The sequence below is a fragment of the Physeter macrocephalus genome, chromosome 21, assembly GCF_002837175.3.
Source record: "Physeter macrocephalus isolate SW-GA chromosome 21, ASM283717v5, whole genome shotgun sequence".
Classification (NCBI taxonomy): domain Eukaryota; kingdom Metazoa; phylum Chordata; class Mammalia; order Artiodactyla; family Physeteridae; genus Physeter; species Physeter macrocephalus.
This window is the reverse complement of record NC_041234.1, coordinates 34,529,453-34,553,424: the sequence shown is the minus strand read 5'-3', so window position 1 is coordinate 34,553,424 and position 23,972 is coordinate 34,529,453. Positions and strand designations below refer to the sequence as shown.

The 23,972-nt window shown below is 37.4% G+C and overlaps 1 protein-coding gene across 1 annotated transcript in view; it reads left to right on the top strand.

The window, feature by feature from the left end:
• WNK3 (WNK lysine deficient protein kinase 3) overlaps positions 1 to 23,972 on the top strand; it is a 193,960-nt gene that overhangs the window by 97,450 nt on the left and 72,538 nt on the right. The window contains exons 11-13 of the mRNA XM_024126902.1: positions 19,143 to 19,207; positions 22,476 to 22,623; positions 23,285 to 23,401. Coding sequence (XP_023982670.1) covers positions 19,143 to 19,207; positions 22,476 to 22,623; positions 23,285 to 23,401 — 330 coding nt within the window. The remainder of the gene's footprint in view (positions 1 to 19,142; positions 19,208 to 22,475; positions 22,624 to 23,284; positions 23,402 to 23,972) is intronic.

The following is a 23,972-nucleotide window of genomic DNA, read 5'->3' as shown; positions in this document are numbered from 1 at the left end:
TGGTATGTCCTATAAATATCAATTAAGTCCATCTTGTGTAATGTATCATTTAAAGCTTGTGTTTCCTTATTTATTTTCATTTTGGATGATCTGTCCATTGGTGAGAGTGGGGTGTTAAAGTCTTCTAATATAATTGTGTTACTGTCGACTTTCTCTTTTATGGCTGTTAGTATTTGCCTTATGTATTGAGGTGCTCCTATGTTGGGTGCATAAATATTTACAATTGTTATATCTTCTTCATGGATCGATCCCTTGATCATTATGTAGTGTCCTTCTTTGTCTCTTGTAATAGTCTTTATTTTAAAGTCTATTTTGTCTGATATGAGAATTGCTACTCCAGCTTTCTTCTGATTTCCATTTGCATGGAATATCTTTTTCCATCCTCTCACTTTCCGTCTGTACGTGTCCCTAGGTCTGAAGTGGGTCTCTTGTAGACAGCATATATATGGGTCTTGTTTTTGTATCCATACATCCAGTCTGTGTCTTTTTGTTGGGGCATTTAATCCATTTACATTTAAGGCAGTTATAGATATGTATGGTCCTATTATCATTTTCTTAATTGTTTCGGGTTTGTTCTCATAGGTCTTTTCCTTCTCTTGTGTTTCTTGCCTAGAGAAGTTCCTTTAGCATTTGTTGTAAGGCTGGTTTGGTGGTGCTGAACTCTCTCAGCTTTTGCTTGTCTGTAAAGGTTTTAATTTCTCCATCAAATCTGAATGAGATCCTTGCTGGGTAGAGTAATCTTGGTTTTATGTTTTTCCCTTCATCACTTTAAATATGTCCTGCTACTCCCTTCTGGTTTGCAGATTTTCTGTTGAAAGATCAGCTGTTAACCTTATGGGGATTTCTCTTGTATGTTATTTGTTGTTTTTCCCTTTCTGCTTTTAATATTTTTTCTTTGTAGTTAATTTTTGATAGTTTTTTTTTTTTTCGGTACACGGGCCTCTCACTGCTGTGGCCTCTCCCGCTGCAGAGCACAGGCTCCAGACGCGCAGGCTCAGCGGTCATGGCTCACGGGGCCAGCCGCTCCGCGGCATGTGGGATCTTCCCGGACCGGGGCACAAACCCGTATCCCCTGCATCAGCAGGCGGACTCTCAACCACTGCGCCACCAGGGAAGCCCGATAGTTTGATTAATATGTGTCTTGGCGTGTTTCTCCTTGGTTTTATCCTGTATGGGACTCTCTGCACTTTCTGGACTTGATTGACTATTTCCTTTCCCATATTAGGGAAGTTTTCAACTATAATCTCTTCAAATATTTTCTCAGTCCCTTTCTTTTTCTCTTCTTCTTCTGGTACCCCTATAATTTGAATGTTCGTGTGTTTAATGTTGTCCCAGAGTTCTCTGAGACTGTCCTCTATTCTTTTCATTCTTTTTTCTTTATTCTGCTCTGTGATAGTTTTTCCCACTATTTTATCTTCCTGGTCACTTATCTGTTCTTTTGCCACAGTTATTCTGCTATTGATTCCTTCTAGAGAGTTTCTAATTTCATTTATTATGTTGTTCATCATTGTTTGTTTACTCTTTAGTTCTTCGTGGTCCATGTTAAACGTTTCTTGTATTTTCTCCATTCCATTTCCACGATTTTGGATCATCTTTAGTAGCATTACTCTGAATTCTTTTTTGGGTAGACTGCCTATTTTCTGTTCATTTGTTTGAACTCGTGGGTTTTTACCTTGCTCCTTCATCTGCTGTGTGTTTCTCTGTTTTCTCATTTTGCTTAACTTACTGTGTTTGGGGTCTCTTTTTTGCAGGCTGCCGGTTCAGTGTTCCTGTTGTTTTTGGTGTCTGCTCCCAGTGGTTAAGTTTGGTTCATTGGGTTGTGTAGGCTTCCCGGTGGAGGTGGGTGGTGCCTGTGTTCTGGTGAATGAGGCTGGATCTTGTCTTTCTTGTAGGCAGGACCGTGTCTGGTGGTGTGTTTTGGGGGTGTGTGTGACCTTATTATGATTTTAGGCAGCCTCTTTGCTAATGGGTGTTGTTGTGTTCCTGTCTTGCTAGTTGTTTCGCATGGTGTGTCCAGCACTGAAGCTTGCTGGTTATTGAGTGGATCTGGGTCTTAGTGTTGAGGTGGAGATCTTTGGAAGAGCTTTCATGGTCTGATATTATGTGGAGCCGGGAGGTCTCTGGTGTGCCAGTGTCCTGAATTTGGCTGTCCCACCTCAGAGGCACAGTCCTGACACCTGGCCGGAACACCAAAATCCTGTCAGCCACAAGGCTTAGAAGAAAAGGGAGAAAAGAAGAAGAAAAAAATAAGAAAAAAAAAATAAAATAAAGTTATTAAAATAAAAAATTTTTTAAAGTTATTAAAAATTTATAAAAAAATTAAAAGTAATAAAATAAAAAAAGGAGAGAGCAATCAAACCAGAACACACATCCAGCAATGATAACAAGTGGTAAACACTGCTAAAACAAGCAAACAAACAAACAAAAAAACAGACAGAACCCTAGGACAAATGGTAAAAAGAAAGCTATACAGACGAAATCACACTTTGCTTAACTTACTGTGTTTGGGGTCTCTTTTTTGCAGGCTGCCGGTTCAGTGTTCCTGTTGTTTTTGGTGTCTGCTCCCAGTGGTTAAGTTTGGTTCATTGGGTTGTGTAGGCTTCCCGGTGGAGGTGGGTGGTGCCTGTGTTCTGGTGAATGAGGCTGGATCTTGTCTTTCTTGTAGGCAGGACCGTGTCTGGTGGTGTGTTTTGGGGGTGTGTGTGACCTTATTATGATTTTAGGCAGCCTCTTTGCTAATGGGTGTTGTTGTGTTCCTGTCTTGCTAGTTGTTTCGCATGGTGTGTCCAGCACTGAAGCTTGCTGGTTATTGAGTGGATCTGGGTCTTAGTGTTGAGGTGGAGATCTTTGGAAGAGCTTTCATGGTCTGATATTATGTGGAGCCGGGAGGTCTCTGGTGTGCCAGTGTCCTGAATTTGGCTGTCCCACCTCAGAGGCACAGTCCTGACACCTGGCCGGAACACCAAAATCCTGTCAGCCACAAGGCTTAGAAGAAAAGGGAGAAAAGAAGAAGAAAAAAATAAGAAAAAAAAAATAAAATAAAGTTATTAAAATAAAAAATTTTTTAAAGTTATTAAAAATTTATAAAAAAATTAAAAGTAATAAAATAAAAAAAGGAGAGAGCAATCAAACCAGAACACACATCCAGCAATGATAACAAGTGGTAAACACTGCTAAAACAAGCAAACAAACAAACAAAAAAACAGACAGAACCCTAGGACAAATGGTAAAAAGAAAGCTATACAGACGAAATCACACAAAGAACACCCATACACACTCACAAAAAGAGAAAAAGGAAAAAATACATATATGTATCTATATATTAAAAAAAGGAAGAGAGCAACCAAATTAATAAACAAATCTACCAATGATAATAAACTATAAATACTAAACTAAGATAAACATAAAATCAGAAACACATTAGATGCAGAAAGCAAACCCCAAGTCTACAGTTGCTATATATGTATCTATATATTAAAAAAAGGAAGAGAGCAACCAAATTAATAAACAAATCTACCAATGATAATAAACTATAAATACTAAACTAAGATAAACATAAAAGCAGGAACAAATTAGATGCAGAAAGCAAACCCCAAGTCTACAGTTGCTTCCAAAGTCCACTGCCTTAGTTGTGGTTTGATTCATTGTCTATTCAGGTATTCCAGAGATGCAGGGTACATCAAGCTGATTGTGTAGATTTAATCTGCTGCTCCTGAGTCTGCTGGGAGAGATTTCCCTTCCTCTTCTTTGTTTGCACAGTTCCTGGGGTTTTGCTTTGGACTTGGCCCTTCCTCTGCATGTAGGTTGCCTGAGGGCATCTGCTCTTCGCTCAGAGAGGACCCGGTTAAAGTAGTAGCTGATTAGGGGGCTCTGGCTCACTCAGGCCTGGGGAGAGGGAGGTGTACAGAATGCGGGGCGAGCCTGCGGTGGCAGAAGCCGTGTACCGTTGTAACATCCTGAGGTGCACCATATGTTCTCCTGGGGAAATTGTCCCTGGATCACGGGACCCTGGCAGTCATTCTTTATTTTGATGCACCACCTATCTCAGATTTGGCTAGTGCAATCCTCTTCAAGCTGGTTGTTTTGTACTTTTGTCAGGTCCCCATCATTATTTGAACTTATCTTTATACAAGAAGATGTTCCAGGCCTATTCTATTATTTCCTGCCCCAGTTTCATAATTGGTTGTGCTCAGTGAGCTCTGGTTGAGAGGGTTTGTTGTAAAGGAGGTACAATATCATATTTGTAATAGGAATGATTCAGGTGTGCGGGAAAAATTGGTGAGATAGGAGAGAGAAAGGAGAATTACTGGAGTGATATCCTTGAGAAGGTGGGAGGAGATAAAGTTTAGTTTCTAAATAAAGGGGCTAGCCTTAGCATAGGAGCCCAGACAGGTTGTCCATAATAATATGGGTAAAGGCAGAGAGTATGGGCACAAATGCTATTGGGTGAGTATATGTGGTAGTGGGAGCTTATGGCAATTTTCTCCTTGTTGCTTTTTTAATTTTCTCAGTGAAGTAGGAGCAAGGTCATCTGAGCATGAGTTTGGGAAGGGAGTGTGTATTAAAAGTTTGAGGATAGAGGAGAAGGTATAGTTTTCTAGGAGAATGGTAGAATGAAAGGAAGTAAGATTGCCAGGCAACATTAAGTACCTACTTGAAGTTAATTGTTCTAAAGTTCTTAATCTCTGTTGAATTTGGTGCTTCTCTTCTTCTAGGCCTTGGTGTTTCTCAGGGGTTTGGGTATTCTTGATTTTCTGGTCCTTTGTATTTAAGGATCCTACTCACCTTCCTGATTTGTTTACAGTAGTGTGCCTCCCTCCAGTCTTGGCAGAGAAGGGGCAGGTTATAGAGGGAGCATATTTTCTTCAGTTGTTACCTGTAGATCTGTCCTTCCTCCCAGGCTACAGCTTGAGTTTTTTGGGCAGATTTCATTGCTGCTCACCACTTAGCACAACAGGGGGTTGGGGGTGGATAGAATTGCCCAGTTGCTCTTCATTTACCTTCCCATTTAATGAATTGATGAATTCCTCAAGGCCACCTCATGCTTCTGGTGTCTGTTGAGTAGTTTTGGTGCTTCCCAAATCACTCCTAACTTTGTAGTAGTTTTCTCCTATATATATGTGTTTGAAGCTTTGGTTTCCGTAGATTCTGTTTCCCTATGGATGTGATCTATTGGTTTCTGTTCCTTTGGAGATTCTCCACCATTTACGATCTGTGGATGGCACTCTTTTTTAGTTTTTCTGAGATGTTATGACTTTATTCTAGTTTTTTAAAAACATCATTTCTGTTGCTTTTCAGAGGGGATGTATGTGTTCATTGTTACCGTATTGAATCAGTCTCTTAGAATTTTTTATCTGCATGAATAATGTGGATTAACATTTTAAGGGAAAGGTCACTTTGTGATTTTTGTTGTTGCAAACATTTATCATTGACAACTACTAGCAGGGGTTTCATTCAGGTTTTTGTTGATTTTTTTTTTTTAAAAAGCAGTGACAGGATTGGCCAGATTTCAGACTTTGAATGCATCAGGAGTCATTGAAATGATACCATGTATTAATTATTTTCACAGATAAATCTACGTGTTAGCATATCTGAGTTGTATATTTGTAAGATTACTCTGGAAGTTGTGATTTTTTTTTTTTTTTTTTGTGGTATGCGGGCCTTCCTCTGTTGTGGCCTCTCCCGTTGCTGTGCAAACTTGTGATTTTTTTTTTTTTTTTTTGTGGTATGCGGGCCTTCCTCTGTTGTGGCCTCTCCCGTTGCGGAGCACAGGCTCTGGACGCGCAGGCTCAGCGGCCATGGCTCACGGGCCCAGCCGCTCTGCGGCATGTGGAATCCTCCCACACCAGGGCGCGAACCCGGTTCCCCTGCATCGGCAGGTGGATGCGCAACCACTGCGCCACCAGGGAAGCCCCTGGAAGTTGTGATTCTAATTAGCATTTCCTCTTTTACTACTGTTTCATAGCTGATCTTACTGGAGTCATTATAATTTTCAGCTCTGGTTACTTAATCAGTGAAATAATATATTTGTTTCAGTCTTCAGTCAGGTGATTTTAATTCTAACCATAGTATGTTTAAGACCCGTAAAGATAGTTACTGAAGGTATCAGTGCCTTTGAGATGTTTACTTTCTCTCTTGTTATATTTCTATTCTTCTAGTGCTTTCAGGACAGTATAGAAACTATATGAGTAATGGATTCCGTTAATGTGTATAATGCTGATGTTAATTGACAAAAGATTCTCCAGTGTTCAGTTTGTTCAGAAACATCCATGGACCTACTGTGTATGAATATGATTAAAACAATCAACAAGTTTATTCTGGTAGAGACAGTTTTAATATGTTATGTAATCAGTTTCTAAGGTATTCGAAAGAATAAATCATATAGTTAGGGAGCTGACATTGAGGACCTACTATGTATCAAGCAGTGTCATCTCATTAAAACTATTCATTGTAACTTCCTCTATAAAGAAGTTAATTCCATTAAATAAAAATGTTTGTGTAAAAATTGATAATTAAAGTTATGTCTTTCCCTGGAGAGAGAGAGATTGTGGCTTCCAGGGTATCAGACCATTTATATAAAAATGGTATTTAGCGCAATGTTGTATTTATGTGAAATTACTTTCCTCTAATTGAAAGGAAATTGGTCTAAACAGTGGGTGTATTTGCTGAACATTGTCAAAAACATGTTCCCAAAAGGCACATATTGCTTAGTATATCTTCATAATGTTGAAACTGGTAATGTTGAGGACATTAGTCATTTGGATTGATTTACAGCCACATTATTCAGCCTTTGCTCTTTTGTAATGTAAATTAGTTGGAAATATTGAGGATTTTGAAGGGATGAGAACCTTTCAGGTTGATCTCATTCTCCAGGAAGGAACCGTCCTACGAAATAGCAGCACCGTCGAAATCTTTGATTTCGGAGGTTGGTGGAAAGAGCTGAGAGGCTGATTATCTGTAGATTACTATTATATAAGGTATTTAAGGAAAAGGCAGACTACTGTTTTTAGGGGATAGCAATTATGCAAGTTTATCATACTATGCATGTTATGTTTTCAGTTTTTATGTGTACATCCAATTTTAAAACACAGTTTTAACTATTTGAACTTAATACTGATTATTGGTTTTAGTATACAACACCAGTATTTATACCACAAGTTCCCTATTTTTGATTCTTAATTTTGCTAAGTACCTCTGTAGTTTGAAGAATGGCTTTGTGTAATTTTTCAAGGTTACTTGGGTGTACAATTGTTAATTCTTTGGGTATCTGAAACTGACCCTTTGTTTACATTCATACATGAAATATAACTTGGCTGAGTACACAAAAAATCAGTTAACAACCTTTTCTTTATATCTATAAGATATTTTGTTCTGTTGACTTCGAGTTGATGGTGCACAAGAGAAACCTAAAGCCAGTCAGATTTTTGCTTCCTTTTTCCTAAGTGCTTATAGGTGGCATTTTTTACTCTCATAAGTGAAAAATTTGGTGTACATCTTTTATATGTCTTGGTATGGATATTTTATTTCCTCACATGAAAATAGCTTTTTATTTATTTATTTAAATAATTTTATTTATTTATTGGCTGCGCTGGGTTTCATTGCTGTGCGCGGGCATTCTCTAGTTGTGGCGAGCAGGGGCTACTCTTCGTTGCAGTGCACGGGCTTCTCATTGCGGTGGTTTCTCTTGTTGCGGAGCATGGGCTCTAGGTGCGCGGGCTCCAGTAGTTGTGGTGCATGAGCTCGGTAGTTGTGACGCATGGGCTTAGTTTTTCCGTGGCATGTGGGATCTTCCTGGACCAGGGATCAAACCCGTGTCCCCTGCATTGGCAGGTGGATTCTTAACCACTGGACCACCAGGGAAGTCTGAAAATAGCTTTTCAAAAGTAACTTTTATTCTTATCAATACTCTTGAAAAATACAGAAAAGTATAAAGAAAGTAAAATTACCTGTTATCCCACCTCTGAGAAATTAAAACCTTTGAATTTTTTCAGACATTTCTCTGTGCATACACGTTTTTTAGTATTTATTTTATCAGAATTGGATCATACCAGCTTTTTAAAAGATTTTTGTTTTTTAAATTGAATTATATAAGGCATATATACATTGAAGTATCCAAATCTTAAATGTGCAGCTTGATGAGTTTTTACATATGTATTCCTCTGTGAAATGCAAATGAAGATACAGAGCATTTCCACCTCCCTAGAAGGTTCACTGACATTCATCCACATTGTTGCATGTGTCAGTAGTTCATTTCATTTTTTTTGCTATGAGTTGTTCAGTTGTAGAATATACCACAGTTCAGTTATCCATTCTGTTGATGTATATTAAGATTGGGATTGACATATATATACTAATATGTATAAAATGGATAACTAATAAGAACCTGCTGTATAAAAAAATAAAACTAATTTAAAAAAAAGATTTGTTCTAGCTTTTGGTTCTTATAAAATAAAGCTACTGTTAATGTTCCTGTATGTTTGTAGACACACCTGTAGACACATGCATTCATTTCTCTTGTGTATGTACCTAGGAGTGGGATGGCTGGGTCACAGGATAAAGGTATGTTTAGCTATACTAAATAATGCCAGACAGTTTTCCAAAGTAGTGGTCCAAAATGCATTCTCAGCAGCAATGTTAGAAATAGAAAGTTCCAGTTATTCCGCTTCCTTATCAACACTTAGTATTGTGTGTCCTTTAAATTTTAGCTGTTGTGGTGGATGTGATGTGGTATATATTGTGGTTTTAACTTGTGTTTCCCTGATAAGTAATGATATTGAGCATCTTTTCATGTAATTATTAGAGACTCAAATATCTTCTTTTGTGAAGTGTGCCTAGTCAACTCTTTTTTTTTGAGTTGTTTATCTTTTTCTTTAGTCTGCTTTAATCTCAACCAGTTCTTCAGCCTTTGTTGTTCTTTACAGTGTTGAAATGCAGAGGCCAGTTTTTTATAGAATGCCTGTCATTTTAGGTTTGACTAAAGTTTCCTCATGGTTAGAGTCAAATCATGCATTTTTGGCAGGAATACCATGTAAGTGACATTGTATTCTTCTTAGGACATCTTATTAGGAGGCATATTGGTGATGCCAATATTGGTGATATTAACTTTTATTACTTGTTTTAAGTAGGGCCTGCCAGGTTTCTCCACCAGAAAGTTGCCATTTTTTCCTTTATAATTTACGAGTTATTTGTAAGGAGATAATTTTGAGACTCTGTAAATATCCCTTTCCTCATCAAAACTTTCACCCGTTAGTTTTAGTATCTGTTGATGATTTTCTAAGTTCATCATTCCTCCTTATATTTATTAGTTGGCCTTTCTCCTTCCTTTACTCATTCATTCATTTGTTCATGTCAGTATGGATTCATGAGTCTTTATTTTATTTAATAGGGTGTGATATAATATTATCATTATTTATTTTGATGGTTAAGGTGCCCCAGATTTGGTTAATGGGGGACCATTCAGGGTGGCTCTTGTGTATTTTTGTCATATCCCCATTATTCTTTGAGCACTTCCTTACTTTCTGGCATAGCAAGATATTCCAGGCTCATTTTGTGCTTTCCCTTCCCTAGCCATGGAATCAGTTATTTCTCCATGGGTTCCTGACTCCTTTTAGTGAGGAAGGTAATTTAGGAACCAGAATCTGGATGTTGGGTGTGTTTGATGGTACGTGGGAGTCATAGCTTCTAAGGTTCTCAGTGGACAGATTAGAGTGTGTGCGTGCATGCGTGTGTGTGTATTTCATACTGATACCTCCAGCCCACTTTGCTTTTGACTTTGTGTTCTAGGAAAAAAATTTTTTTTTTGCTATGTTTCTCCAGTATACACCCAACATCTCCACTTTGTTGTATAATAGGCATTTCAAATTTAATATGTCCAAAATTAAACACTTTTTTTTTGCACTCCCCTCCCACCACCACCCGAAGCCTGTTCTTTCCACAGTTGTCTTCATCTCAGCAAATAGGAGCTCTGTCTTTCTTGTTACTCAAGCCATATATCTGTGGTCATCTTTTATTCCTCTCTTTCTCTCATATCTGACTTCAAATCCTCAGAGAGTCTTTTGTCTTTTTCTTTAAAATACATCTACAACCTGACTACTTCTCACCACCTCCACCATAATCACTAGCATAATGATAATCATGCTAGTCTAATTTCTTTCTTGAATCATTGCATTAGACTTCTGTTGTTCTTCCTTCTGCTTTTGCTCTTTTATACCCTTTTTCTCATTATAGGAAGCAGAGTGATACTTTCAAAAAATGCAAGTCAGATCATATCTGAACCCTACCCCAAACCTTGCATTGCCATCTCACTCACAGTAAAAGTCATAATACTGTACTTAGTGGCCTGAAAGCTCTATAGGATCTGGACTTCCCTACCCAACCCTCTGACTTCATGTAGATTTTCTTTGAATTCTGTTGTCCTCTTGAGTGATAATTAAATCCTTTCACAGATCTATAGCTTGAGGACAAGGAGATGTACACTTTCTGTCTATTAGTAGGTATTGATCTATTGTAGTTCCTCTGTGCTGAGGTGTGGTTTACTTTTACCCCCATAATGAGTTCTCTAATGCTTGTAATAATCAAATATATTAAAGACTACATTCTCCAACATGTATGGATACCAAAATTTTTCTTTTCTGTATCCTTGCTGAGTTGGCTTTACTTGTGAGGACTCTTCCTCCTAGAAAGCCAGATGGCTCAGTTAGTCTCTTCCTTTTTATCTCCAATATGCATTCTCACTCCTACCATTAAAACAAATAAACAAACAAACAAAAAACAATGTTAGTTGCTATCTCCAAATAGCGGTAGAAATCTTGGAGGGGCTGAGACAAGAGTAGTGCATGATCAATTTGCTGGTTGATACAGACTCTCGATAACTCAACTAACAACAGATATCAGGGGGAAAGTATGAAGTATAAGTCTCTTTTGAGTTAGGTTCCCTTTCATGAGGTGATCTCTAGAGAGGTCTGGGAGCGAAATCCGGGTAATGTTTTCTTCAATCCAGTTCTACATGCCTTGTAATTAATTAAATTTCTTCCTAGTTTCTGTTACTCTTGTCTGTCAGTCTTTGTGGTGCTGGTGTGTTTTCATCTTTTTTTATTCCTGCCTGTTTAATAGCCTGGGTGTCATTATGTGAGTTTATCCAAGGAACTGTGCTGTGTGTGGATCAGTTATTTCTTAGGGTAAATTTCATTATTTGGAATCTTGGCTTGGCCAAAAATTGGGCTTAGATAAGCAATGACTTTATAGGTGCAGGGTTCTTTATAAATATAAAAATATGGAAGTGGGCGTCATACACAGTGATAATTTTCTTTAATTAAATAAGCAAAAATTTCACTGTTAAACAGGTATATACAACATACATATAGGCTTGAGCTACTTTATGTCTTTAGTTAGACCTGAATTTGAACTCTGGCTCTTTGAATTATTTATTGTGTGATTTGGGGCAAGTTATTTAATTTCTTTTAGTTTAGGTTCTTTTTATCTGTAAAACGAAGTTTTAAAATGCCTCTCTTGCATTTGCAACTTACTTTGAAATGCATAAAAAATAAGATGGATTGATGGATATACATGTGATAATGCAAATATAATAAAATGCAATAGACTGTGGGTGGTGGATGTATAGGTTTTCACTGAACAATTATTCAGCTTTTCTGTATGTTGGAAATTTTTCATAATGTCAGAAAAAATGCCTATTTTGTAGGCTTTTTAGGAGTAGATGAGGTACATGTGAGAAGTGCCTGCCATGTAATAAGTGCTCAAGAAATAATGGTTGTTAAAAGCACTTCATGGGGGCTTCCCTGGGGGCTTCCCTGGTGGCGCAGTGGTTGCGCGTCCGCCTGCCGATGCAGGGGAACCGGGTTCGCGCCCCGGTATGGGAAGATCCCACATGCTGCGGAGCGGCTGGGCCCGTGAGCTATGGCCGCTGAGCCTGCGCGTCCGGAGCCTGTGCTCCGCAACGGGAGAGGCCACAACAGAGGAAGTCCCGCATACCACAAAAAAAAAAAAAAAAAAGCACTTCATGGGAGAGACATGTTTTGTAGTGTCAGTAATACAATAAGGCAGTTTATAAAATGTTTTAAAATACTTCCCACTTTTACTTCTCTCCTTCACTCCAGAATAACTGAGTAAGAATTTTTGGAATGTGCTTGAGCTTGCATTTTCTTTCCTTCTGTTTTCTTTTTTCCCCTTTTCCCTCCCCTCTTCCTTTGCTTCCCTTAAGATTATAAAGTGCATCCAAGGGCTAAGAATCACTGATGGGAGGAGGGCAAGTAATAGTGAAGTAAGTAAAGGAGAGAGAAGGGCTAGGAACTAACAGAAAAGCTTCTGTGGTATGCACGAGGGGTCTCTGCTCTTCAGTATTCTTTGGGGTCATTTGTCTATTCATTCATTTTCTTTCTTTCAATTTTTGCCTCCATCACTTATAGCCTCAGCTTCCTCATTGGTAAAATGAAAGTAATAATACCTACTGCTTAGAGTTGTCCTAAGGGTTGAATTTAGTTAAATAATGTATATAAAGTGCTTAGCATTTAATAAATGCTCAATAAATAGTGGTTGTTTTGTTGCTATAATAAAAATAAAATCAATAATAAAATGAGAACATTATAATAGTGAAAGACATTATTGAGCAGCTGTTCCTATTTCAGGTATTGGTTAGGCATTGGGGATATTGTGATAAATCTTGAAGATACAGTCTCTTCCCTCAAAGAGCTCACAGTATCATGGGTGAAAAAGATCAAGAAACAAGTTCAATCACTTTGTTATACAGCAGAAACTAACACACCATTGTAAAGCAATTATACTCCAATAAAGATGTTAAAAAAAAAGAAAAGAAACAAGTTCAAGAGAGCATTTTTAGGGGCTTCCCTGGTGGTGCAGTGGTTGAGAGTCCGCCTGCCGATGCAGGGGACGCGGGTTCGTGCCCCAGTCCGGGAAGATCCCACATGCCGCGGAGCAGCTGGGCCCGTGAGCCGTGGCCGCTGAGACTGCGCGTCCGGAGCCTGTGCTCCGCAGCGGGAGAGGCCACAGCAGTGAGAGGCCCGCGTACCGCAAAAAAAAAAAAAAAAAAGAGCATTTTTAAATGCCAAGATAGAGAGGAGAGAATGGTGTGGCCCATGGAATTCAGGCCTAGTTTTGCTTCTTATTTTGGCCTTGTCCTCATTCTGCAAGTGAGTATAGGTACTTTAGTTTTATTGAACTTTTCTAGCTAGTTATCAAGGTCTCAGATATCCAGATATCAAGGTCTCATTAGGAAAATGGATTCGTACCTGTCTTTCATTTGGATTTGAAGGTGAGGGTTGGGGAGAAATGAGCATAATATACCATTTCCTGCCTTCCCCTTCCCCCTCTAACCTGGTCAGTTCATACTGAGGTTTTTTTCCTGGACAAATTAGACTAGCTTCTAATTATAGATTAGATAATTAGCTCTTTAATATAATCACTGTTTAAACATTGAGAGCAAATACTTTGGCAAAGAGATTTCTTTTTTTTTGTACACACAAGATTCAACAAATGTATCCAACTTTAACAAATGTTTGTCTTAAAGAAACTTAAAAAAATTATGGTGAGTCCCAGCAAGATGGAGCAGTGCCATGGTGTCCTGATGCATAAATCGGGAGGCAAAGTAAACAAAAGATAGTTACTATGGCAACAATCTGGAATTATATTTTATAACTACTTATAATTATTAACAGGATTATTAATGCTACTTTCTGTTGGTCCTCAGAATCATGGCTAATAGTTGGTTCATCCGCTTTTTTTTATATGCCAGCTTCAAACCAAGTTCTGTCATAATATTTCTAGGAGTTTCAAAATTAATATTTGCAAATAGATGCTGGGTCATTTGTAGATGTTTTTCAAATTTAGTGAAATGTTTCATTCTTACTTTTGTCTAAAATAACTATAAAGTTGTGCATTGAAATAATGGGGACCTGCACTGAGATTATCAGATTTCAGGGTTGATAAATCTGTACATAGTTGAATTAATTTTTTTCTTATTACCAAAGCAAGGTGAATATAGTTAAGCTTGCTTAACACCAGGTGTATATTCTTTCAGACCATTTTATATGCTTATGCATACATGCAATTTTAATGTAACCATAATGTATATATACTCTTTTATAATATTTTTTCACTTGTAACATCTTATATGTTTAAGCACGTATTTAAAGGGCTGCATAATATCCTTTAGTATGGATGTACCATTATTTATTTAATGGAGCAGATAAAGGAAACAAGTGACTATTATTTTGCTGTTTGTAATTATATTCCATGTTGTGAGGAACATTCTTGTAGTTAAATCTTTCTATGCACTCTTAATTATTTCCTTGGGATAGATTTCTAGAAATAAAATTGCTAGACCTTTTAAAAACTTGATACATATTGTCAAAGTACCCTTCAGAAAGGTCTAAGCAGTTTACAATCCCATAAATCCCAGTGGTTTATGAAAGTGCCTATTTTCCTCTACACTTAGTATTTGCTATCCTTTGAAGGTTTTAAATAATCAATATAAGTAGTAACATTATAAAAAGTAGTAAAATGGGGAAAAAATCACCAAAGAATGCTATTTTCTTAACATGGTAGTGATTATGATATTTGTCATTGTATTCCAAGCTTTTGTCATATGCATAAGTGGTTGTAATTATATGTACAGTTTTGTTTTCTGCTTTTTTCATTCATTGTTAAGTAATTTTCCCTGCCTTTACTTGGACTCCACAATTCTAGTTTTCAGTGGCCACACAGTAGTGAAATAAGTATTCATATTTACCTCTTTCCCTATTCCTGGACAACAACTTGATGCCAGTTTTTATTGTGCATAATACCACAACAAAAACAGAGTTAGCTACCATTTATTGAACATTTACTATGAAACAAACTTTATACTATGTACTTTTTTCTTCCTTTGTATTATTTCCTTAGGATTGATGTCCAGGATTAGTAATATGGGATCACAAACGTGTATGGTACAGCCTTTTTTATATCATTGTTTTCTTTCTTATTTCTCTCTATCAATACCTTCAAACATTTATTGGAAGCCTAAAATGTTCCAGGCACTGTGCTAAGAGGCACTGAGAATACAAAGATGAATCATTCAGAGTCCTTAAAGTCAGACATTAACCATATATGACAAAGAAGGATATGATAAAAGACATTAGAGGATGACAGTCCATTGATCTGTTGGTCAGTTGGTCGGTCCATCCATCCATTCATCCACACATGATTTTACCTCTGATGTGTAGAGCTGGTTGCAGACATAATGTCCTTTTACCCTTAAATATATCATTGCTATAAGAACAAGGATATTTTAACCACAATACAACAACCAAATTCAGGGAATTTAACATGACTGTAATACTATTATTTAATCTGTTGTCCACATTAAAATTTCACCAGTTGTCCAAGTAATGTCCTTTATGGCAGTTTCCCCCCCTTGATCCAGGATCTAATTGAAGATCGTGCATTGCCTTGTACTGTTTGTCTCTTTTATCTCCTTTAATCTGGAACAGTTCCTCAGCCTTCATTTGTCTTTTATAGCATTGATATTTTTGAAGAATAAAGGTCGGTTATTTTGTATTGGGTTGGCCAAAAAGTGCCTTCGGTTTTTAAGTAAGAATAAAAGACACATTTTTCATTTTCACCAAGAACTTTATTGAACAACGTATTCACTCTTTTGTTCCAATACCTTCTGCCATTTTCCGGGCAACTTCATAATTCCATCTTCCCAAAACTTTTTATCTTTTTGAGCAAAGAACTCTTCCAGGTGCCTTTTACAGTCTTCCCGGGAATGGAAATTTTTTCCATTAAGAGAATTTTGTAAAGACCGAAATAAACGGAAATCCGAAGGTGCAATGTCTGGTGAATATGGCGGATGAATCAGAACTTCCCAGCCAAGTTGTAACAGTTTTTGCCTGGTCATCAAAGAAACATGCGGTCTTGCGTTATCCTGGTGGAGGATTATGCGTTTTCTGTTGACTGATTCCAGACACTTTTTGTCGAGTGCTGCTTTCAGTTGGTCTAATTGGGAGCGGTATTTGTTGGAATTAATCATTTGGTTTTCCAGAAGGAGCTCATAATAGAGGACTCCCAACCCCACCATATACACAGCATCACCTTCTTTGGATGAAGACCAGCCTTAGGTGTGGTTGGTGGTGGTTCATTTCACTTGGCCCACGATCTCTTCTGTTCCGCATTATTGTACAGTATCCACTTTTCATCTCCCGTCACACTTTTTAAAAAAACTTTATTTATTTTCTTTATTTTTTTGGCTGCGTTGGGTCTTCTTTGCTGTGCACAGGCTTTCTCTAGTTGTGGAGAGTGGGGTCTATCTTTGTTGTGGTGCACGGGCTTCTCATTGCAGTGGCTTCTCTTGTTGCGGAGCACAGGCTGTAGGTGCACAGGCTTCAGTAGTTGTGGCTCGCGGGCTCTAGAGTGCAGGCTCAGTAGCTGTGATGCACGGGTGTCGTTGCTCCACAGCATGTGGGATCTTCCCGGACCAGGGCTTGAACCCGTATCCCCTGCATTGGCAGGCGGATTCTTAACCACTGTGCCACCAGGGAAGCCCCACACTTTGTTTTAAAAATGGAACGTTTTCATTACGTTTCAGTAGGGAATCGCATGAGGAAATATGGTCAAGAAGGTTTTTTTTGCCTAACTTATGTGGAACCCAAACATCAAAGCAATTCACATAACCAAGCTGGTGCAAATGATTTTCAGCGCTTGATTTGGATATTTTGAGTGTGTCGGCTGTCTCCCGCGTGGTATAATGTTGATTGTTCTCAATGAATGTCTCGATTTGATGGCTATCAACTTCAACTGGTCTACCCAACTGTGGAGCATTGTCCAGCAAGAAATCTCCATCACGAAACTTCGCAAACCACCTCTGACACATTTGATCAGCCACAGCACCTTCTCCATACACTACACAATTCTTTTTTTGCGTTTCAGCTATGTTTTTACCTTTCTTGAAATAGTAAAGCATAATATGCGGAAAATGTTACATTTTTTCTTCCATCTTCAGTATTAAAATGGCTACACAAAAACTCACCAGTTTTTGTAAGTCTTTTTTTTAAATGCGGGCTGATATGACACCTGTCACATACAATCTAAGAAAATTGTTTCGAATGAAGTTAAAGACAACTAAGTGCTACTAGAACCATCTTACGGAAATACCGATCAAACCTTTTGGCCAACCGAATAGAATGCCCTTCAATTTGAGTGTGTTTGAAGTTTCCTTTTTTTCCCCACATTCAGATCATGCATTTTTGTCAGGAATACCATGCAAACAATGTTGTAACCTTTGTGCATTGTATCATATTAGGAGCCATGTAATGTCAGTTTGTCCCAATATTGCTGAGGTTAAATTTGATTACTTGGTTAAGGTGGAGGCTGCCAAGTACTTCCACTGTAAAGTGAACATGTTTTGCTTTCGTAATGAATAAGTGATTTGTGGGGAGATATTTTTAAACTATGTAGATATCTTGTTCCTCATCCAACTTTCACCCACTAGTTTTATAATCCATTTATGATTTTCGTTTTTTTAAATAAATTTATTTATTTATTCATTTATTTAGTTTTTGGCTGCATTGGGTCTTTGCTGCTGCACACAGGTTTTCTCTAGTTGCTGAGAGCTGGGGCTACTCTTTGTTGCGGTGCACAGGCTTCTCATTGCGGTGGCTTCTCTTGTTGCGGAGCACAGGCTCTAGGCGCGCGGGCTTCAGTAGTTGTGGTGCACGGGCTTAGTTGCTCCGCGGCATGTGGGATCTTCCCGGACCAGGGCTCGAACCCGTGTCCCCTGCGTTGGCAGGCGGATTCTTAACCACTGTGCCACCAGGGAAGCCCTGATGATTTTCTAACTTTGTCATTCCTTATATTTATTTGGCTTTGTATTGTAAGAGCTTTCTTTTGTTTGTATCAGTATGAACTCTTGGATTTTTTTATTTTATTAAATGCATTATATTGTGTTACTCATTATTTATTTTCATGCCCAATTGTTCCATATTTGGGTAGTGGGAACCCTTCAAGGTGGCTCAAGTGTGCTTTTGATATGTTCCCATCGTTCTTTGAGCAGTTCTTTACTTTGGGGGATAGCAAGATGATCCAAGCTCATCTTATATTTTCCTTGCCCCAGTGCTGGAATCAGCCATTTCTCCAAGGAACCTTTATCCCTTCTAGTTTAGAAACCAAGATATGAGATAAGGTATATGTGTTTTTTAAAGAGACTCCAAGGTGATTTTGCTGGTCTTTCTGGAACCCATTGTAATAGAGCCTTCTTGTATACAGGAGTTCCATTCAGATATTTGCTAAATGGACAGGACTCAGGAGTAGTTGAAATAGTCCAGGGAGATGAAGGAATATAAGTAGAGTCACTGTATATGAAAAAGCCCAACTCATTCAGAGGAGCTTGAGTTCATTGTGGCTTCAAGAAGAGAAGAGCTAGAGAATGAGGCAGGGACCAGTTCACTGAGGATTTTATTTGCCATTCAAAGGAACTTAACCTTATAGAAGATGAGGGGCCATCATAGAGTGTTTAAACTAGGTAGGTAAGTGATTGATTTTGGTAGATTTGCATTTTAAAGTCACTGTAGTGTCACCAGCGGTAATGCATAGGATGGATTAGATAAATGTTTAACATTATTTTTCAGCAGGGTTGGCATTTGCCTTTATAAACTTTTCTCCTAGATGCCAGTATTGCAGCTGCTCGATACTAACATCTCAAAGGAATTGTTGGCAGTAGTTTAGTGAAAAGGGAATGAGAGAGAGAGAGACCATACAATATGTTAAAGCTTGAATCATTGATTTATCTGTTTCTGGAATGGCAGCCACTCTTCCTTTTATTAGTAGTTTTACAATCAGGACTGGAAGCCATTGAAAAATAACACAAACAAAAGTATAAAAAACAATGCTGTCTTTTTAAATGAAAAAGTCTTGATGAATATCAATACTGCTACATTTTATTTTTCTTTATCTTTGGTAGTAATATCAATAATAGGATTGATATAGACATTCAGTAATGTAGACATTTTACCTGGTTTGTGTGGTAACCAAAGTATGAAATGTAACAAACACATTTTCTGCAATAATAGCAAATTGCACCTTCAGCTTAAAGTTTGCTGTTATCATAATAAGTTTTATTTCTGTGCTATTTACAGCCTGTATCCCAAGCAGTTGGAGCTGAACAACCAGCAACTCTTCTAAAACCGGATTTAGTTCGAAGGTGAGTATCTTCAAATTAATACCATGAAAGCGATGAGGGTATGTTGAAGTATTGCATTCATTAGGTGCTTAGTGTGTCTTGACTGAAGAAGTTTCTGTGTTCTAGTATTTGTGTGTATGTTCAATAAAAATAGTAGATATTATTTTTACTTTTTATGTTAATAAAGATCATATGGACTATGAAATTATTGACTATTTTCTTGTTCACATTATTATAATATTCTGTTTTTGTTTGTTTTTTTTTTTTGGCTGCACCACCGTGGCTTGTGAGATCTTAGTTCCCTGACCAGGGATTGAACCCATGCCCTTGGCAGTAAGAGTGCAGAGTCCTAACCACTGGACTGCCAGGGAATTCCCATCATATTCTGTTCTTAGGAAAATATTATAAGAACTAAAAAAGGAAATAAGAAATAATGTAATTCAAAGTTCCAGCTAATCTAAAGAAATAAATTACAACCAGATATATAATTATATTGTTATTTGGTAGTTGTAAACTAATATTTTTCTCTATCTTGTTCAGATTGGGTTAATTTCTCTTGTTCTGTCTTCAGGTTCACTGATTCTTTCCTTTGTTCTATTCATTCTGCTATTGTGCCCACTCAGTGCATTTTTTATTTCTATGATTGTACTCTTTCTATAATTTCCATTTGTTTCTTTCTTAATATCTTCTATTATTATGAGATTTTCTGGCTTTTCATTTGCTTCAAAAGTATTTGTAATTGCTCATTGAAACAATTTGATAATGGCTGCTTTAAAATCCTTGTCAGGTAATTCCAGTATCTGATTCATCCTGGTGTTGGCATCTGTTGATTGTCTTTTCACATTAAAGTTGTGATTTTCCTGGTTTTTGGTATGACACAGAATTTTCATTTGTCTCCTGGACATTTTGGACATTATGTTAGGATACTCTGGATCCTATTTAAATACTCTATTTTAGCAGTCAGTCACTGTGTTTAGGTGCAGAGGTCCTGGTCTACTTTTGTGGACTATGGTTCTAATGACAATTTAGTTTTCAGAGTCTTTGTATTATTATTCTGATCTGCTTGGTTCACCTGACACCATTGGGACCCACTGCTGGACCAAGGGGTCTAGGCCCGCTGCCCTAAGCCAGCTCTCCAGACCACATGCTACTGGTAGGGTTCCCACCAGCATCACCAAGGGAGGAAAGGGCCCACCTGAACCACCTTCTGTTGCAAGGTTGGGGTTCAGGAGACCACTGGGCTTGGGCTACCTTTGCCTTTTGGCCCAGGAGTCAGGAGATGCTGAGCTTGGATTGCTTTCTGTCACTGGGTGGGTAATCAGGAGATGCCAAGCTGCTATATTTTTCCTCAAGTCCTGGGAGTCCCTAGCTAGTCTGCCTTCATCTTTTTACTCTTCAGTGCCCTCCTGTGATGTTCTACTGTATTATTTCCAGATTTTTTAGTTATACTTAGTGGGGAGGAAAGGGGAGAGTTGAGTTTCTGTCATCTTGTCCCAAACCCTAAACTAGTGTTTTAAGATAACTTTGCAAAGTGAATGATACAGCTGCATTGACTAGAATTATGTCCCTTTTATCCTCTGAAGGTGTTATTTATTACTGCTATTTCTCTGTCTATTAAAAAACTAAGAGCAGTATTAATGTATTTTCTTCCTCCACTTGTATTTATGAAAATTCTTTTTCACAGGGACACAGAAAAAATTTTAGGAGTTAGTTTTATTTTTTCTTGTATATCTTTATATAGATACTTCCTGAGTAGTTTTTGGGAGAAAGGACTTAACCTAAAAATTAATTTAAAAAATATCTGCTGCTTACAGATCTCATTTAAGTTTCAAATGTATTTATTGGAATTTTTGTTATTTATTGAAATATCTTCAAATTTATTAAAGAAAAATCTGAAAAATACCTTTGACACAGATCAGCTGAAAGTTAGTCTGCCCTGTCATAATCATATTGACTTGAACCTGCAAAATATAACTAGTTTGAATTAATCATGTTGAATCATTTTCACATCATTCATTTTCAGTTTTTTTTAATCAAAATTATGGTGTATTTTTCTTCTTCCGTCCCTCCTTCCCTCTTCCTTCCTTCCTTCCTTCCTTCCTTCCTTTCATTCTCTTGAGGTAAAACTCATGTATACCCTTATATTAGTTTTGGATATACAATAGAGTGATTCAACATTTGTATATATTATGAAATGATCACCACAATAAGTCTAGTTTAAACATCCATTACCATACATAGTTACAAAATTTTTTTCTGGTGATGAGAACTTTTAAAATCTACTCTCTTAGCAACTTTGAAATATGCAATACAGCATTATTAAATATAGTTGCCATGCTGTACATTACATGACTTATTTATTTTATAACTGGTAGTTTGTACCTTTCGATTCCCTTTACCCATTTCGCCCACTCTCCACCCCCTCCCCCAACCCCTGCCTCTGGCAACCACCAATCTGTTCTCTGTATCTATGAGCTTGGGAGATTTTTCATTTTTTTAGATTGCACATATACGTGAGATCATATGGTATTTGTCTTTCTCTTTCTGACTTACTTTACTTAGCATAATGCCCTCAAGTTCCATCTATGTTGTTACAAATGGCAAGATTTCATTCTTTTTTATGGCAGAATAATCTTCCATTGTATATACATACTACATTTTCTTTATCTCATTTTCATTTCTTTTTCTTTCCTGCACTATTCCTGTCTTCCACACCTCATGTATCCCCTGTTGAGTTTGTTTCATAAACAGCTATATTTTGAGTGAGAATTGGTTTTTAGAAGTTTTATTTGAACATATTAATAAGAAAAACCCCAAAACAAACAAAATAAAATTGATCAGGAACATCCCCTGATAAAAGGTTCCACAGAGGTCCATTACTAGCAGTGTTTTTCTTTCATTCCCACTACAGTGAGATGTTTGCTTAATACATACAATATAATCTCAGTGTTTCATAACTTTTAAAAACAGCTTTATTGAGATATAATTCACATACCATTAGATTTTCACCCATTTAGTGTACAATTCATTTAGTATATTTGCAGAGTTGTACAGTCATAACTTTTTGAGAGATATTGTATTACTTATATATTTTATTTAAACATTATTTATGATTTTATAATTGAGGGTTTTTCTTAGAATTTTACCATCAAGATGGAATGATTCTATCCACAAAGGAATTTCAGATGTTAACTCTGATTTGGGTTAAATATTGGACTTTGAGAATCATGGAATAATGTCTTCTCTGAGAAATTGAATTGGAGTTGCTTTTTTTTTTTTTTAATAATAGTTTGAATAATGATGTGGCAGCTGTGAAGGAAAACACCAATACCCCTGATAACCCAAGTGGAAATGGCAAACAAGATCGGATCAAACAGAGAAGAGCTTCCTGTCCTCGATCAGAGAAGGGGACTAAATTTCAGCTTACTGTCCTTCAGGTCAGTGTATAAATTTGATTTGGTTAAGAGTGCATGTTGAGGTCTGGGGGGTCAGGGAGGGGTGATGTTGCTGTGGATGTGAGTATAGAGTATTATGAAACTCTGCAGCAAACACTCTTGAACACAAATCTTTGTATATATACCTGATTATTTTCTTATGATAGATTCCTAGAAGTAGAATTAGTGGGTCAAAGGGTATGAAGATTTTTTTTAAAGTTTCTAAATACGTATTTCTAGGTTGCTGTCCATAAAGTTTGGACCAGTTTACATTTCCATTAGCAGTGCATTTTCTTTAGCTTAAAGGGTCAATTTGTGGCAGAATTTTGGAAATGAATGACCAGATTTAGATCTTTGCATTGCAGATAGCTATAGTGACCACTGTAACTTTTTTTTTGCCTCTTCATAAAAGTTGCGTTCCTTTTCTTTCCCACAGGTTCACATTTTTAACTTATTTTTTGCTGAATAATTTGAGCCTTAGATTTGTCATACAATGGTTGTTTAGACAGTATTTCATCAAGGGAAAAACAGAATCGTTTTAGATTCTGAACAGTTTAAACCATTTTTTCATATATTGCATGCGAGCTCATCCAAATGTTTCCTGCACCATTTACAAAGAGAAGACAATAACTGACTCTTAAACTAGTGACATGTTTGTGCCCAGGTGTCAACCTCTGGAGACAACATGGTGGAGTGTCAACTGGAGACACACAATAACAAGATGGTCACCTTCAAGTTTGATGTTGATGGTGATGCACCAGAGGATATTGCAGACTATATGGTAAGTACAGTAAAACCAAATTATTTTCCCTTCAGCATTCTGTCTCTTTTTCCTCTCTAACTCTCCCCCTGTTTATTCAGAGCCATCTTTTTTTAGGGTACTGCTAGTTTTAAAAATTTGTACAGAGCTAAATTGGTTATGATCAAGAGTAAGTCACTATACCTCCTCTGGTTTCTATATATTTATGTGTAAAATATGTGGGAGTTTCATTAAGAGAGGATCTAGGTCAGTGCTTCTTATCCCTAGCTGCATGTCAAAATCACTGGAAGAGCTTTTTAAAAACAATTCTGTTGGGAATTCCCTGGTGATCCAGTGGTTAGGACTCCGTGCTTTCACTGCCGTTGTCTGGATTCAATCCCTGGTTGGGGAACTAAGATCCTGCAAGCCACGTGGCGCAGCCAAAAAAAAAAAAACCCAAACAAAAACTAAAACAAAAACAATTCTGTTGCCTGGGTCCCTAATTAAATCAGAATATTTGGAGATGAGGCCTAAGCATTAATAGTTTGTAAAGTTCCCCAGGTAATTCTAATGTATTAGCTACTGATATAACATCTTACATATAGGTGTTCAA